Source organism: Mauremys reevesii, linkage group 11 (assembly GCF_016161935.1).
Source record: "Mauremys reevesii isolate NIE-2019 linkage group 11, ASM1616193v1, whole genome shotgun sequence".
NCBI classification, from domain to species: Eukaryota; Metazoa; Chordata; order Testudines; family Geoemydidae; genus Mauremys; species Mauremys reevesii.
The window spans coordinates 67,837,590-67,851,495 of NC_052633.1; the positions used below are offsets into that span (position 1 = coordinate 67,837,590).

The 13,906-nt window shown below is 45.2% G+C and overlaps 2 protein-coding genes and 1 long non-coding RNA gene across 11 annotated transcripts in view; 1 reads left to right on the plus strand and 2 right to left on the minus strand.

Moving 5' to 3' along the window:
* Nucleotides 1-6,622: 6,622 nt before the first annotated feature.
* On the minus strand, nucleotides 6,623-10,266 carry LOC120374541 (60S ribosomal protein L36a-like). The gene is made up of 2 exons (XM_039494333.1): nucleotides 10,047-10,266; nucleotides 6,623-7,015 (listed from the first exon to the last, which is right to left on the minus strand). Exons 1-2 carry the CDS (start codon nucleotides 10,264-10,266, stop codon nucleotides 6,675-6,677), a joined length of 561 nt encoding a protein of 186 aa, XP_039350267.1. The 3' UTR covers nucleotides 6,623-6,674.
* On the minus strand, nucleotides 9,414-10,037 carry LOC120374316. The gene is made up of 2 exons (XR_005586001.1): nucleotides 9,692-10,037; nucleotides 9,414-9,577 (listed from the first exon to the last, which is right to left on the minus strand). It is a non-coding gene; the product is annotated as an uncharacterized LOC120374316 (long non-coding RNA).
* A 224-nt stretch (nucleotides 10,267-10,490) lies between the features above and the next one.
* Nucleotides 10,491-13,906, plus strand: part of CLASP1 (cytoplasmic linker associated protein 1) — a 261,914-nt gene continuing 258,498 nt past the window's right edge. For 5 of the 9 annotated variants that reach the window (XM_039493735.1, XM_039493738.1, XM_039493736.1 and 2 more), the window contains exon 1: nucleotides 10,494-10,745. The gene's annotated coding sequence lies outside the window, so the exon portion shown is untranslated. Of the gene's footprint in view, nucleotides 10,746-13,906 lie in introns of all 9 variants that reach the window. The other 4 variants (XM_039493740.1, XM_039493739.1, XM_039493734.1 and 1 more) reach the window with 3 other exon arrangements.

Here is a 13,906-nt window from a genome sequence, read left to right on the forward strand (position 1 = left end):
CTGTTTTTCTGTAAAAGTCCCAAATGTCCTTTACTTGACCCTATAAAATGCTAGTGGGGACTCCGTGAGGATCATGCGGAAGAGGAGCTGAATCAGCAGAGCCACAGCTATCCCAGTTAGGGTCTCCTAAGTTTGCGGGGAGGGATAGCTCAGTGGTTTGAGCCTTGCTATACCCAGGGTTGTAAATTCAATCCTTGAGGGCGCCATTTAGGGATTTAGTTGGGGATTGGTCCTGCTTTGAGCAGGGGGTTGGACTAGATGACCTCCTGAGGCCCCTTCTAACCCTGCTATCCTAAGATTCTATGTCCATTGCAAAAACAACCAGCACTAATTACAACTGAGAGACTGGTGTGGTGATTGATGCACAGGGCTGGAAATCACGACAGCTGGCTTCTAGTCTCAGCCATGCCACAGACTCCTTGTGTGTCCTTGGACAAGCCAAGCAGCTTTTCTGTGGCTGAGTTTCCCTATCTGTACAATGGAGAGTGGAAGGGAGATTTTACTTGAGAGGGGGTTTGTGATTCTGCCCTGAGAGTGCTGTCCAAAATGGCACCTTCTTACTCAGTAGACCTGCTCCCTATATGTACTCAGAATCACTAAGTGACTAAAATTAGTTTGCTGCTCTTTACTTGTTAGCCTTGCAGAACCATTACAGCTACGAGAAAGGGAGTAGGATTCTATTCTGGCTCGTGCATCATCAACACAATTGTTGTTAACTAAGGACATGGAAGGGACTTGGTTTAACTTTCAGATATCAGACTGGGTTTGCAAGGCTCAGGCTGGCAGCTAGAAAAGCCATTGATTTGTGTTAAAAGGAGCAGATGTGATCTGGAAGTGACTGACGTAATACCTGAGGCCACTTTTATAAAGGCATCATCCAAAGCAGTCACACTTCTTATTAATTCTTTATACTATGGCAGTACCCACAATACACTAGGTACTATCTGCAAACTCAGGAACTCAGGCCTGGTCTACACCTAAAATGTAGGCCGACCTAATTATGTCACTCAGAGGTGTGAAAAATTCACACCCCATGAGAGATAGTTAAGCCAACCAAAGCCCTAGTATAGACATTGCCAGGTCGTTGGAAGAATTCTTTCATCGACTTCGCTACCGCCTCTCAGAGGGGTTGATTAATTACAGCAATGGAAAAACCTCTTCCATCACTGAAGCCAGTGTCCACACTATGGCACTACAGTGGCACATTGCAATGTCTGTGTTGTACATGCTGCCTCAGTCCCTGCCCCACAGACCAAACAATCCAGGACAAGCAAAGGATGACAGGGGGATTTGGTAGGGTTTGTAAAGAGCTTTGAGATGGAAGGCGATATGTAAGTGAAAAATATTTATTATTAATGTCGTGGGTGCATTTCTCACGGTGCCAAATCTGACCATGGTTTATCATCAGTGAAATTATATCAGGAATGAATCTGGGTCTTAATTTTTATCCTGAATGCTTCTGGCTTAGCTTCCCCCACCCTCTAGTCATAATTGTACAAGATAAATGTTTACAGAGTTAATGCATAAAATACAGCTAATCCTTTGGTATTTAGGATGACTTGAAACTGGCGTATTTGAGAATTAGCTTCTGAGTGAACTGACTGTATATATTTGTTGTATTGTTTTCTGATGACAAACCTCTCATTGGATTCATTTAATGCTTCCATTCATTTCAGTGGAAATCTGCATTTGAGGTGGAGGGTGGTCTAATCTTTAAAAAGAGTCTTAATCCACTTACACAGCCTCTCTTGCAGTGCTCAGCATTTTTTCCTTGTCAGGAGCATGCTACATTTATAACCTTGATATGTCACTTTTCAGCCTCTTTAATATTTGGGTGGGTGAGGGGGCTCAAAATAGAAATGTTCTTCAAAGATGAAAACACAAAGGAGTCCATAACGTGTGTGTGCGTGTGTGACTCTGATTTGTGTCTGTGAGACAGAACTGATGAGGGTTTGAAGGGTGGGAAAAGAGAGACAAATAAAAATAGGTAGCAACTAAAAAGAGAAAGAACAGAAAGAAAGAAATCCAACTGAGGGGGGTAAATGGAAAGTTACTAGAGAAGAGGAAATGGGGTTAAAGGCTGATTAAATGTGAATTTAAAATAATATGACGTAGATCTCCCATTGTTTTGATCCATAAATCACCCCTCCCAGAGGCAGTATGACAGCTTGGGAAAACATAAGCATTTATAGCTGAAATATAAATACTAGAATTCATACATACCCCCAGTTAATAGGCTACAAAGCCCTTCAGCTCTAGATCATTAGATCAAATCCAGTCCAAGTCTGTAGTGAAATTTGTTACTAACAGATGCTTGTTCGATGGCCTATGTGAAATGAGTTTGTGGGTCTCAGCCCAGATCCCACATCACAAAACAAACACCCCCCACAATTAGCACTAATGGGCAGCTTCGAGAGGACTTCAGTGTTAGGGCTATTAAGCTGGCACCTTTCACCAGAACTAAATTCAGTCACACAGCCTGGGGATCTGCCTTATGCCCAGTGTTTCTTCCTAGGTGGCAGAACTTGCTGCCCCTCGGAACTGAAGCACACACATATAGACTGTCTCTGCTATGAAGCCAATGGCTAGTTTCCCTTAATCACAACCTTCCACAGATTGGATTTTCCTTTTTGTTTGCTGAGTGAAGCGACTCCCTCAGCCTTCACGTGGGAGTTAAGTGGGTCAGCTGTCTGTTGTGTTTGTGGCAGCTATCACATGGAAATAGCTCAGTGTAGAATTCTGAAGCTTGGCAGGAAAACTCCAATTAAGATGTAGAAGTGCAGGCACAAATTGTCTGAGCAGAAAGAGCCTCATATCTAGGTCAGTGACAATTTTCATGCGGAAAGGGCACAATGGTGAATTATTAAACTTAACATCATTCCAAACAGATATTGCCGTTTGAAACATGAACATGAATCCTCACACAACCCTTCTAGAAGGCAGGGAAAGAGCATTCTCTATTTTTTAGGTGAGGAAACAGAGGCACAGAAAAACAAAAGTGACTCTCCCATGGTCACCAAGGGGATCTGTGGCAAAGTTGGTACTAATATGCAAGAGTCCTGTCTCTGATCTCCCCTCTGTGTCAATGCATGTTAAATCTTTTCCATTACACAATATGAGGTGCAGTGTCTGCAGGAGATTTCTGCAATGCCCTTCATGACGAGATGGCAGAGGGTAATGGCCAGCATTACAAACTATGAATTAAATCTTGTTAACTTAACCCAGGCAAGTACTCCTGTTGGACTACTCATATATAGGAAGCACATTTTGGCCTTATATGTTATGGGGATCACTTCACCAGCCTTTGCAATGCAGCCACCTCTGGGGTAAAATAAAAGTTGCATGCCAATTTTGAAGTAGTGATGAGTAGATTTCAGATTAGATCAGCCAAACCACTGTAATTCTGGGGTAGATTCGGAGCAAAAGAAGGGACTCTCCCATCTCCTGTATAACAATCAAAGGCCAAGAGGAAGCAGGAAGAGCAGTTAATTCCAATACAATTAATGTACAGTTGTACAGAAACAAAACACCACCTTCCTCACACTAGTTTGATTCTCTTTCTTCTTTTGTTTGAAAGATTAATAGGAGCATCCGCCTCATCCTTCTTTGCTGTCTTTTCCTGGACACAGCCTTCTGTGACCTTACTGGCTGTTTTCCACATGGCCAGCCATTCACAAGTTTAACTGCAGATGCACCCTGGAAATGTTATAGGTTATACTTTACTGCCCATGTGTAAAAATGCATCTCTGCTTGGTAACAGATTTGACCATTTCTTGTCAGGAGGGATTTTCTATCTATTTTGGAAATCCTAGAATCCCAGGGTTGGAATGGACCTCAGGAGGTCATCTAGTCCAACCCCTGACTCAAAACAGGACCAATCCCCAGACAGATTTTTGTCCCAGATCCCTAAATGGCCCCCCTCAAGGAGTGAGCCCACAACCCTGGGTTTAGCGGGCCAATGCTCAAACCACTGAGCTATCCCTCCCGCCAAATGATTGGTTAGATCCAGGTAGGTTTGGTTGCCGCTATGGGAGTAGTGTCCCATAGAAGCAAATTATGTTAAACCAATGCTAATAACATCCTTGCTCACTGTGTCATCGCTTGATGTTAACAACTCTTCCACAACTACTGCTCTCTCAAATCTTACCTTTTTGGGGTTGTCCGCTCCAGATTCATTTAGATTCTTCTTTCTGTCTAGCTGGTGTCAGGCTTGGTACAGAGGCAGCACTGGTATGCTTGATGATCTACTGACTTTGGAGAAAGGTCAAGTGTCTGTGCTGATCTGACTAGGTTTCTCAGGATGCTTTGATTTGATCGACTGTGAGTTGTTGCTCACAAACCTGCATGAGCTGGAAGGGAGTCTAAGTGATATGCTACACTGCGGATCAGGAAGAGCCATCTTTGGGCTGAGTAAAGAAAAAGCAAGATTCAATATTCTAAAATGGAGATAATGAAACTCCATCCGAAGACATTATTCTATCATGGAAAAGGGATTAATGTAACTTGTTTGGAATGCTGTGCACAATACTGATGGCTCTAGTCTTAAAGACAACTTGAAGGGGGGGAAATCAGGATGGTGCCCATTCTGCCTTCTTTATGAAGCTTACAAAAGCCAGAAAGTTTTAATCTGCTCTCTTTTATATTAGAATTGCAGATCTTGTCCACCCTGGATGACTCTATGGAGGACTGGAGAAGTGGCTGATTAATATCACAAATACTAATAATATTAAACCTGGTTAATGGAGAAGAGAAACTATATTTATTCCAAGAATATAACTCTGTTGGTTTGGTTAACAGCTATGTAAGTGTAAGACTTAGGAGAAAATCTTTGCGTTAAGGATTCAACACCCTGTCTCTTCGATTTAAGGTTGAGAACTCTCCTAATTTACATGGATTAGTCATTTGAAAAGTCTCCCAGCAAAAAAGCAAAGCTAAAGCTTGACTTTTCTGATATTTTTACAGAAAAAAGTGTTAAATATATTTTAAACAGGCTAAACCTAAAATCACTAGAGGTAGGAATTTGTGCAAACACTCCCAAATAAACTGTTAGCCAACATTTAAAAAGTGCAGAAAACAGGGTTGGGAGACTTAGGGCTAGTCTACACTTACGAGCCGTTACGACAGCGTGTGTTCGCTTGGACGGAGTTCGAACTATCACGCAAATCTGGATGCGATAGTTTGATAGTTCGAGAAGCGAGTTCGACTCTACTCCACCCCACACTGCAAAAGCGCGGGCGAGTCGTGACCTTGGGGACTTCGATTCCGCGATGGCGCGGCGGGTGGGTAGAGAGAACTACTAGGGGTTAATTCAAGCCACGCTATTCACGTAGCTGAATTTGCGTACCCTAGTTTGACCCCGCTTCTTAGTGTGGACCAGCCCTTAGGGAAGGGCCCTTTAAAAACTGCTGCTGTAGCACTGATGGAAATCACTTTGCAGCAGTAATATGTTACACAAGGAAACATACATCTTAGAATTAGCTACCTACAGAAAAGGTAAAGAAAATACTATATTTACTGTAATTTAGTCTGCAGTTTGATAGAGGAAGATATAAATCCACAAATATATTTTCCAACTTGAAGCAGAATGTGACAGGGAAGCATTTTCAGGGGCACAGGTAAAACTACAAAAATGATTTGTCTTAAGTTTCAAAGAGAAATTTGTCTGTGGTTTTAACAGATATGCATCAACTAAAACAATTGGTGTCTTGTTAATAGACCAAAGATCTTAAATAGTGAGAGGTACTTTGCAGATGCAGAAGAGCACAAAACACTGCAGTGCTGATTACATATTTCACTGGAGTGGGCTATTTGCAGGAAGTCCTCTTATTAGACACGCACAATAATACAGGGACTGGAAAGCCACATGCGTGAGACATGCACATTCTATCTCTTGAGTGGGCAGGACTTAGCCAATTAGTACTGTCATGGGATTAGCTGCTCCTAGGGAGTGGAAACCAAGCTGGTTTGTAATTGCCTGCTTTCAGTTTATACACACCAACCCCACCCCTCACAAACACACACATATGTATCCCCAATTTTCTATATCTACAGAGTTTCTGCAGCCTGTTCCATAGAAAATGCAGTCTTCCTAACATACATGAAGGGCTGCTTTCTAAAACATGGGCTAATTGTACATTCAGATAGGACATAAGCTGTAGAATGGGAGCTCTGAATCTATGCGTTTCTTCAAACAGAGAAACAGTCAAACATCACTGTGATCCTGACAGCTGAGAGGATTAATCAATGGAGAGGCCATCTATGGAGAAGGATTCGGGGGGGCCCTCCCTCCCCAAAAGGCAGTGGGTACAGCTAGGAGCAACAGCTCTTACTGTATCAAAGCCCACATCTTACAGAGGTGCAGAATGAGGCACACAAACTTAGGAGCAGAAATCTGGAAGTGAAATGGACCAAATTTCTCCACAGTGTGTAACTCCTCTATAACCTGTTTTGTGGATCAGCATTTCTGACATCAAAGTGTTGACACTAAGGTGATATGGGTTTTGTGCTTGACAGTCAGATCTCATCAGACTGAATTGTGGTATCAGCAAATGTGGTGGGTTGGTGGTGGAAGTATCTCTGTAGCAGATTCAGGAAAAAAGGCAATGAGGCTGTTAGTTTTTTGTTTTTCTTTCCACAAACTTTAATGGATTCCATAACAATGAACAAGATGGAGTTTAGAACTGGATCACCTGGCCCTTTCTCTTCTTGTCTCCTCCCAGCTCAAAGTGCTTGCACCTCTTAATGGCCAGCATTCTCTTGGACCTGCAGTTGGGCTCCACACACTCAAGCCTCAGCACAATCTTCTTCGTGGTTTTGGCCTTCTTACAGAAGATAGGCTTTGTCTGACCACCATAACCACTCTGCTTCCGATCATATCTCCTCTTTCCCTGAGCATAGAGAGAGTCCTTGCCCTTCTTGTACTGGGTCACTTTGTGGGGCTGGTGCTTGCCACATTTCTTGCAGTAAGTCCTGCGGGTTTTGGGGACGTTCACTATCCTGCCAGCAGCAGCAGCGACTGCACGGAAAGAAGAGAGAGTGAATGAGGCTGGTGAGTGAATCCTCAGTGGCGAGGTACTGGGTAAAACGTTTATGTGAGATGAGTGTAAGGATAGTAAATTGCATGCAGCCCCTCCTGGGAAACATCATGAGAGCCCTTGGGTTGAGGAAAGACAGCTGTTATTTTGACACTCTAATTCTGCTTTGTAATCTAAGCTCTGTGCACAAAGGATGGAAATCTTATCATCTACATATGACATTAAATTCAAAGTTGTATTCCATGTGGGGAACACCTCCAACTTCCTTTAGCTGCATCCCTCCTGTCAGGACACTAACACTCCTTTCTAGTGTGTGCAGGATGCATGGGACTAAACTTAATTGATACCTCTTCATCCACTCCTTCCAACCACTTGTAAGAAGCCTCTTCTTCTCTGAAGTGTTCTGTTTATACAGACCAGATGCAGGACTTTGTGTTTTTTATCACATTGTACCAGTCATGCCTGCGAGCTCGCTGGGGCAAGGATGTTCCCATTTGTTTGGCAGAGTTTATGTTTTAAGGAGCTCCTTATGTGCTGATGCGGCAACATAAATAACGCTGGCTTTACACTGTATGCAAGTGGTAAATACAGAGGGCCAGAGTCTGATCTCAGGAACACTAGTGGAAAAAAAATAATCAGACAACTCTATTTCTTCAGATGCTGTATGGAATCTGGGAGACACTTGAGGATATTATGAATATTAATATTGTAAAATTGCAATGAGTTGTCAGATATGCCATGTAAGATTTGCAAAAATGTTATAATTTGCCAAATATGATAATCTCATTTGTGTTTGTATCACCTTTGGATATTGGGTTATAGATATATATGTATGTCTGTATTACAAAACTTGTGCTATGCTTCTGGGTGACACCCTCATACAGTTTGGCATCAGCACTGCCTAGCCTGCTTGATGGCCCATTAGCTGCTATACAATAGACCCATTGAGAGAAGGCAAGGGATATACCTTATTACATGCCTGGGCATACCTATGGACAGAACTGTAAGGCTTCCAAGCCATGTTCTGGGCAGCTTGTGTTTGAAACAAAGTAAGCACAAGCTGCATGGCAAAAGACTATAAAAGGCAGCTGCATCTTCTCCATTTTGTCTTCAGTCCTGCTTCTTACCTCTGGAGGAACTTTGCTACAAACTGAAGCTCTGAACAAAGGACTGAATGACCCATCCAAGCTGTGGATGTGTTCCAGAGAGACTTTCAAGCCAGTACTCACCAGTACTGCTAGGAACCTCATGGACTTTGAAGTGCTGTTCATGTGACTGCTTTACCATTTAACATTTCTCTTCTTATTCTTCTTTCTTTATAATAAATCTTTAGTTTTAGATACTAAAGCATTGGTGAGCAGTTTTTTAAATAACTTCTCACTGTACTGGACCTAGGTGCTGGCTGGGAGCCAGAGAACTGGAATGCAATATGGGGGCTGTGTGATTTCTTTTTTTGCTTACTGATAACCAGTGTGGGGGAACAGAAGCAAAGTTTGTGACCAGTTACAGAGTTTAACTTCAGTGTTACCCACCAGTCTTGGGAGTATCTACTCTCCCTTTTGCAGCCTGCCCTGACCTTGTCATTTCCAGTGAGGGCTACCCAGGCAACAACCTGCATTTATACTGGAGTAACAGAGCTGAATTTGCATCACTAATTTCACATATAGCTAGAGAAGGTAATTGGGTTTTGGCATATGCATTTCTGATTCTGTGGTTCAAATAGGCTCTCAGGTCCAGATCCTCAAAGGTATTTGGAGGTCTCACTCCCATGGAAATCAATGGGAATTAGGCACCTAAATATCTTTGAGCATCTGGGCCTTGGATACTACAGTGATGCATGGTGGTAGGAGACCTGAATATTGGTGGACTTGTTGATGGGCTGGTTTGAAGACTCTACTTAAACTCTCACCATTAGAGACTTAACTATGGATTCTGCACCTGCTACTGGATGGGCTTGTTTTATAAAGTGAATGAGGCCAGAGTCATTGGTCCTATTGGCGCCATGAGCATATGGTTTTAGCAGCAGGAAGCTGCTCCCTTCCCAGGAACACCCCACCTCCATACCTGGACAGAGGGGATGGGAAGGGCTGGTACACCCACTGACTGCAGCCACCACAGAATGTTTACTGTGTGGGATTCATCCTCTAACTTCCTGCTGCATGCAGGGAAGAGGAAAGGCCCACACTCCATGGGCAATGTTCCTCCCACATCCCTGCTGTGGCAAGGGCAGTTAAAGCCCAACCCTCTCTGCAGCATAGAGATACAGGCCCTATTTCCTCATCCCACCCTACCAGCTCAGTGGCAGTACTGTCAGTATCCAATATTTAAAAATCAAGTCAAGCCCTCAAAAAACAGAAGATTGGCATAAAAAGCCTACAATTTAAAAAACAATAATTGTGGTGGTCCTTTTATTTGTCTTCTGGGTTCTGACCCTTTGGGTCACAAGGGTGTAACATGTCCAAGCTTTGCTGTGCCATGAGGGCCAGAAGCTATTTTTCTTTTAAACAGTAGCTGAAATTCTCCCCTCATCACAGGACTCCAAGCTGAAAATTAATCAAATATCATATGACTCATGATAAAAATCACATCAGCTGGTGACAAACATAAATGTCCCACGGGCCCCTCCCTCACAGCATCCCCCGGGGCTCCTCCCTCACCCCCAGGACCTATTTTCCATCACAGTTCGACGGGCCTCTCAGTGCAGCATCACCCCCAGCCAGGGGCCCCGCACTGCAGCGTCCTCCTCCCACAGGCCCTTCTTCGCGGCGGCCCCTCCCCCACCGGCTCCTCATTGCCTCGACCCCGGGGAGGAGCGCGCGTGTCCCCGCTCAGCGCCCCGCGACACGGCTCTGACTGGGGCCGGCTGGCGAGTTGTGTGACGGCGCCTCCCCAGCCCTTGGGGGAACCCGCCCAAGGCAGCGCCTCCTTCCCTCCAGAGGGACAGTGGGGGCGGGGCGCTTCCCGCCCGGAAGCGAAGGGGGGAACAGGCCCTCAGCGCCAGGGGAACTTTACCCCGGAAGGTTTTCCTGGCAGCGGAGCTTCCCTCACCGTTTCTCTGCCGCAGCAGCGCCCCCTCCCGCCCCGGAGGCGGCGTGACTAACCGGCCGGCAACGTTAACCGGCAACTTCGAACGTTCCTTATGTGCAGCAACGGCCCACCTCGCACGCGGACTCCGGAACCCCGCAGGGCGTGGGCTTATCTCATAGGAGACCCCGGGGGCCGGCGCGCGCATGCGCAGATTGTACGCTTACCTCATCGCGGCCACGCTTGGAAGACTTCCCCTCTCTCAACATGGAGCTCCACGGGAGGTGTTTCCGGCCGCTCTAGCCTTCATCGGAGCTCCATGGTGAGAGGGAAAGCCTGCAAGAGAGCGCCACCCTCGTGCGCGTGCGTCCTGCTTGCCGGGGCGTCTTCTGGAGGGCCAGACAGAAATAGTGCGCATGCGCGCTGGGCTTTCGCGCTTGCCTATGAGTCCTTCCAGTAGGTGCTGAGTGCGCCTGCGCTCTGGGGGTTTCATTCTTACCCAGCCCCAGCAGCAGCAGCATTGGGGTGGAGGAGGAGAGCAGCAGCAGCAGCAGCAGCCATGCACTGCAGTAGGAGCGGCGGGAATTAAGCGGGATCTGCTGCTCCCATTCTACTGCATGCACCCTCTGTAACGTACACGAGTCCGGCTTTACTAGCACCCCCCATCTGCTCTTCCAGCAGCTCCAGGTAAAACCCCAGTGTCATGTAGCTGCTGTGTGGGGGGAGGGGGCTGCAATCAGCCCTTGGCTTGTTGGGGTGGAGGGGGAGGGATGGGAAGGGGGAGGGGAAGCATTGTTTGGTGAAATCAATAGGTTACAGAGCTGCCTCTGCTCTGTGGCTGTGCTGTGCACAGTTGGGAGCCTGACCGGGGCTCATGGTTAGGGGAACTCCATGGGCTTTCCAGCAGGGTTTGTTCCTGGCAGTTTTGCCCAGCTTATCAGTGGTTTTTAAAGTATTTTTTTCTTAAACATCAGGATTTTGTATTCTGTTGCACACACATGAAAGAAAAGACTTGGAAGGCACTAGCACTGTGGTAGCCCACCGTAGGAAAAGCGGTGGGACTGTGATTTCCAGAGGGAATTCACTTCCCTTGTTCCAGACATTTTAAAAATGAACAAAGCAGTATAGAAATCAGTGTAAGGATGAATCCTGTACTGGCTGGGAGGGGTGAACTGGATGACCTAATAGGGCTTTTTCCTCTGATTTGGGGATGGGTTTTAGAAATCTAAACCGGGGGGGCTGGGGAGCATAGACTCAAGGCTTTTGTTTCATCCTTAACTCTCCCTGCTGGTTTAGATCTGAGATTAGTGTATGGCTGTATGTACTGCAATACTTAGGCACAATGGGCGATTTTACTATTAGTTCCTTACCCCTAAATCTCCATTCTAACAGCGTTTAGTTAGATCCTTTATTGTATGTTCTTTATTTAAAAAATCTGGCTATGTAATCTGAATAATTGACATAACAGCCTTTAATGATTCTTAGCGTGTACAACTAGATGTTCTTAATCTGTGGATTATCATGGTAGAGCACTTGCCCTGAATTGTGTGAGTGGGATCAAGATTCTGATTCATGAATAACCATATCCCCACACAATGTATGGTCAATAAGGGTTCTGTAATACTTTAGTGCATATTTAGTAGTTGATATTGAGATTTGAGTAACTTGACAGTTTTAATGATGCACTAGTGACAGTGTCTAAAGGCAGGCAGCTAGATTATTAAATAATTTGTTTAATTCAAAGCTGTTTAGAAAGTGTGGTGAAAACACAAATTATTTTGCTCATCTGCAGTTTAAAAGCATGTATTAATTTTTGGGGTGTGATACCAGTCAGGTCTGTGTTCTTGGGGAGCCAGGGTGCAGTATCCAGCCTGACTCATGAAAGACACCTCTTTCCCCCCCGCCTCTGCTTAAACCAAAACCCATCAAAGGAAAAATCTTGCAGAGAGCAGTGAAGGGCGTTGGGAGAGACACCTAGACCCCTCCTGACAAGGGTGACAAGATTGACATCTTCATTAGCATACAGAATGAAGAACAGACACAAGTCCCCTAGCCTCATCTGCCTGAAAGATGGGACAGGGAGGCATCTCAATTTGCATACAGAATGGAGAACAGAGAACCACACTGAACTCTGGGACCAGAAAAGCAGGGATGCACTGCATCATGGGAATCTCTGCTCCAGATGTTAATGAACCTATGCCTGCCCACACCCAGCTCAGCAGTTATCAGACCAATTTTAGTAAGGAATCCTTGATTGATATCCAAAATACTGAAGCAGCCTAGTTGCATTGTGAGCTCCCTGGAAGAAAACACCACCCATAGCCAAGAGTAATCAGCTCCTATTGTGTAGCCTAAAGAAAACCCTTGAGTCATCAGTTTACCTATAAACAAATCTAATGTTCTCACTTGAACCACTGTATTTTTCTCTACAAAAATCCCTTCTCACCCTCCAGTAAGTGTTCTGATGCTTAGATCCAAACTATGCATCAGTTCCACTGAGACTCCATCTTCTCCTGACTGATCGTGCTGGGGGCTCTGCCTGTCTCCAGCACTCAGGACCCTGAGCTACCACCATCACCTGGGAACCCCAACCAGTTCAAGCCTCATGGAGTGGGTGAGATCCTCCTCTTTCTCTCTGTCTGTTTTCCTTTCTACCTTAGATATTAACCTTTAATAATATGTTATGTTGGTTTAGCCCTCCTTGTGTAGTTATCACTATGGCCTGGTCTACTCTACGGCGGGGGGATCGATCTAAGATATGCAACTTCAGCTACGAGAATAGCATAGCTGAAGTCGACATATCTTAGATTGACTTACTTTGCGTCCTCGCGGCGCAGGATCGATGGCCGCAGCTCCCCCATTGACTCCGTTTCCGCCTCTCGCCCTGGTGGAGTTCCGGGGTCAATGGGGAGTGAGTTCGGGGATTGATTTATCTTGTCTAGACGAGACACGATACATCGATTCCCAATAGATCGATCACTACCTGCCGATCCAGCGGGTAGTGTAGACGTACCCTATTATTCAATAAATAACTTTTATGGCTAAGTTGATTGCTTCTCTCGCTCTTGTTGAACTTTACTCTTTTGTGTTTTTAGCTTCCCCCATTCACTCTACAGCAACGCTTCTTTTACCTAAGCTAAAGATCCCCGCAGCGCCCAAAACACTGTGGGGTTTGCTCATCAAGTAGATTACTGCCATTACAATTGTGATGTGAGAGTGGGGATAGGGACGTGCTGAGTCTGGGATGCATAAGGGTAACAGCTTGAAAGTGTTGCGTGACCCAGTCCATGGACCCCAGGGGCATATAAGGAGAGGTAGCTTGAAAGTGCTGCTTCATCCAGCCCAGTGAGTCTAGAGACATATAAGGGGTCAGCTTGACAGTGCTGATTGACCCAGTCCGCTCAGACTTGCTCAGTTAATGTATGTGTGGGTGTGTTCATCCTGCAGGTCCCAAAGAGTAACCTGAATAAATGAGCATACCCCAAAGTAACGGGCAAATCTGATAACAGGTGTTAGCATGTGTGACCAGCTTTGCCTTACAGAAAGATAGAGGTGCTAAATAAACCTTTTTGTCTTGCTCCTCAGGATCTGCTCTGCCCTCAGATACATAAATGCCACTTCAATAGGAAGGGAGTCTCCTTACCCCTTCCTTAAAGAACATGTCTAAAAAGTGGTATTAGTGGACATACTGGATGGACACACTGCAGTAGGTTAGAAGCTATGCAGAAGGAGCTATCCTGTAAGGTATATAGGAATTAGGACCATTTAGATTGGTGGTTGATAGTCGTCACTGCTAATTTGATTGTGAAACAGAACTTGGCAAAGCCTTGTTATAAAAATCTGAAGTA

Excerpts from the sequence above, each read along its gene's own strand:
- LOC120374541 (XM_039494333.1), bottom strand. The coding sequence starts at position 10,266 with ATGCGCGCGCCGGCCCCCGGGGTCTCCTATGAGATAAGCCCACGCCCT. Across the intron at positions 7,016-10,046 it reads TGCCAGGAAAACCTTCCGGG|TCGCTGCTGCTGCTGGCAGG; the intron begins GTAAAGTTCCCC and ends CTTTCCGTGCAG.